Below are 2,847 nucleotides of genomic sequence, written 5' to 3' on the forward strand. Positions count from 1 at the left end.
CCCTACACTGATTTTTGAAAATATCAGGTTGTTGAGAGAGCTATGACGCATTTTCGCATAGAAAAATATAAAAAAGATACGTCATAACTTTCCCGGTGACCTAGTATCATGTGTGCAGACAGGTTCTACGATGCGCTTTATTTAGCATTTTATTAATTTATTTTTAGATTTTTGCCGTAGGGTACATGCACTCACCGGAGAGGGACAGAGACAGGGAAAAAAAAAAAAAGAGTGAAGTTGAGAAATCACCCCCCGCCCCCAAGGGGGATGGCCATCCTGCAGTTCCTTCTCCTCTGTTCTCTTGGAGAGGAGAATTTGGGGCACATGTGCACATGTGTGCTTGGTGTGTTTTCCAATCTGTGGGGACCATTTGAACCATGGAGTCAGCCATGTGGGGTCCAGAACCTTAACCACCATGCCGCCTGCTGGCCCCATTTATTTACTTTGAATTTGCTACAGGACATGTGTGCTCACCAGAGAGAGTCAGAGAGAGAGAGCAAGAAAGTGAGAAAGCACCCCCTAGGAGGGATGGCCATGCTGCAATCCTTTCTCCTGGGTTCAAACCCCAGCAAAACCCTCCTCTTAGGATGTTAGGCGTGCATGCACATGGTGAGTTTTTCAAGCCCCCGGGTCTGAGACTTGAATGTACAGTCAGCCACGTGGGATCCAGTTACCCTAACTATCATGCCACTGGCTGGCCCCTGTGTGTGTACTTAACTTCTGGACAGGAAAGCTGCAGACACGATCAGGCTGTGGCCACTGAACTGCCCTGATTAGGGTCACTGATGACCTCCACCTTCGAAATCCAACAGCCAGTGCTCGGTCCTCCTCTTACTGAGCAGCTGAGTACGCTGTCTGTCTGAGGCAGTTTGTCCTGGCTCCCCTCCCCCTCAGTCCCCTGGCTCTGGTCCCCTCTGCTGGTTGCCTTGTCCTCTAACCTCTGACTAGTCTCTAACCTTGGCCAAGTCCATCCTCTGGCATTGTCCCGATCCACACCCACTCCTCCACCATCCTGGTTTGTAGCTTTCAATTCCACCTATCTGCTGATAGACTCTTGTTTTTGTTTTGTTTTGTTTTGTTTTAATTTAATCTAATTTATTCATTCATTTATTTTAATTTGACCAGAGAGAGTCAGAGAGAGAGAGAGGAAAAGTGAGAAAGCAAGCCACCAGGTCCAGGACGAAAACTATGGTTGGCCATGTGAGAGTGTCCAGCCCCTTAATCACCATGCCACCTGCTGGTCCCAGACTCTTGCATTTTTACCTCCAGTCCAGACCTGTCTCAGGAACTGGGCTCATTTGTGTGCCCAATTGCCTCCCTGTCATTGCAAATACTACATTTCCAGACCCAAATTCCAGGCAGCTTCTCACTCCCCTACCCCTTTCCCTTTCCCTGGCTCTACAGGGTGCCCTCCCTCCACTAGATTGTAGACTCCACAAAAGCAGGGATTTCCGTCTCGTGCACGACTGGGCACGGTGCCTGGCCTGGAGCGGATCCCCACATATGTTACTTGTGTGAGGAATTGAGAACTTGTGTTGGATCCTGGGGTCAGAACCCTTGGTCTAAACGTATCAGGCTCCAGACTAAGTTACTTGTCCCTTAGTGCGTCTCTCCTCCTGTGGCACTGATTTCACCCTGTGATCCCGAGGGTGCCCCGCCCCGTCTGCCTCCCAAGACTCACTCTCGCTCCTTGAGCAGCACCTTCTGGGATTCGTCCAGCCGTAGCCGCAGGGCAGTCACCTTGGAGGCGTCCTCCTCAGCAGCAGCTGTGTCCTCCCAGGGTAGCCGGCTGCGTTCCTGGCGGCCCGAGCTGCCCCGGGGGCCCCCAGCCTCCATGCTGCGTGCCTCCCAGCAGCCCTCGGGCTCCTCTGGCCTGCTCTTCAGCAGGTTCTCCACCAGCTCCAGCTCCTGCAGCGGCCAAGATAGAGGCTGGATCAGTCAGTGACAGAGCCCTCACCCTGTCAGCCTTCCTCACGGCCTCTCCCAGGCCTGAGGGGATGGGCCTGCCAGGTGACCTTCCGCTGCCTCCCTTCCCATCTCCGGGGAGAGGGATACAGCTTTTCCTGAGCCTCCTTCTTTGCCCCCTGAAATTGTATGTAGAGTCAGCCATCAGGGCCACAGGTGGCATAGTGGTTAATGCTCCGGACTCCTGCATGGTCAGCCGTGGTTTGAGTCCCAGACCCAGCAGCTTGAAACTCATGCAGGGTGTGCGTGTATGTGTGCCCCAAATCCTAAGAGGTGAATGGAGGAGAAGGGACTGAGGCGTGGCCATTCCCCCAGAGAGTGATTTCTCACTTTCTCTCTGTGTGTCTCTGGAGAGCACACATGACCTATAGCAAAAAACAAACAAAAACTCCCTTTAGTAAAAAAAGTGAGTCAGTCATCTAGATTCTCTCTATCCCAGAAGATTCCCCAAGGGAGGTGGTGAACTCCCTGTCACGGGAAGCATGCAAACATGAGAGGACACTGGTGGGAACTAATGTTGAAGCAGGGGTTCCTACAACAACCTAGGAGCGGATGACCTCAAAAGGAATTCAGCTCTGAGATGCCATTGCTCAGGGGCAAGCATTAAGGCACAGGGAGACTGGTGACAGGGGAAGAGGCTCAGCAGGCTGGCGCTTGGGCGTGCACAGAACCAGCTCTCCGCCAGGAAGCCGTGAGCAATTACTAACACAAAGGCTAGCCCTTCCTCCCCGCCAACCTCCCTTTCCCCTCTGGCTTGTCCCTGGCTGTCTACAGGTCCTGTCTCTGATCACAACCCCCCCGAGGGCCATGGCCTCAGTCTAGCCTGGCTTCCAGGTGTCGGCTTCCGTGTCTCGCCTAGGACGGTGGCCTGGAGGGCTCCCT

At 53.4% G+C, this 2,847-nt stretch overlaps 1 protein-coding gene across 1 annotated transcript in view; it reads right to left on the reverse strand.

The window, feature by feature from the left end:
- CCDC102A (coiled-coil domain containing 102A) overlaps window positions 1–2,847 on the reverse strand; it is a 16,973-nt gene that overhangs the window by 11,460 nt on the left and 2,666 nt on the right. Inside the window, exon 4 of the mRNA XM_027771833.1 lies at window positions 1,682–1,908. Coding sequence (XP_027627634.1) covers window positions 1,682–1,908 — 227 coding nt within the window. The remainder of the gene's footprint in view (window positions 1–1,681; window positions 1,909–2,847) is intronic.

This window comes from Tupaia chinensis, unplaced genomic scaffold (genome assembly GCF_000334495.1).
Source record: "Tupaia chinensis unplaced genomic scaffold, TupChi_1.0 Scaffold000235_1, whole genome shotgun sequence".
Taxonomy (NCBI): Eukaryota; Metazoa; Chordata; class Mammalia; order Scandentia; family Tupaiidae; genus Tupaia; species Tupaia belangeri.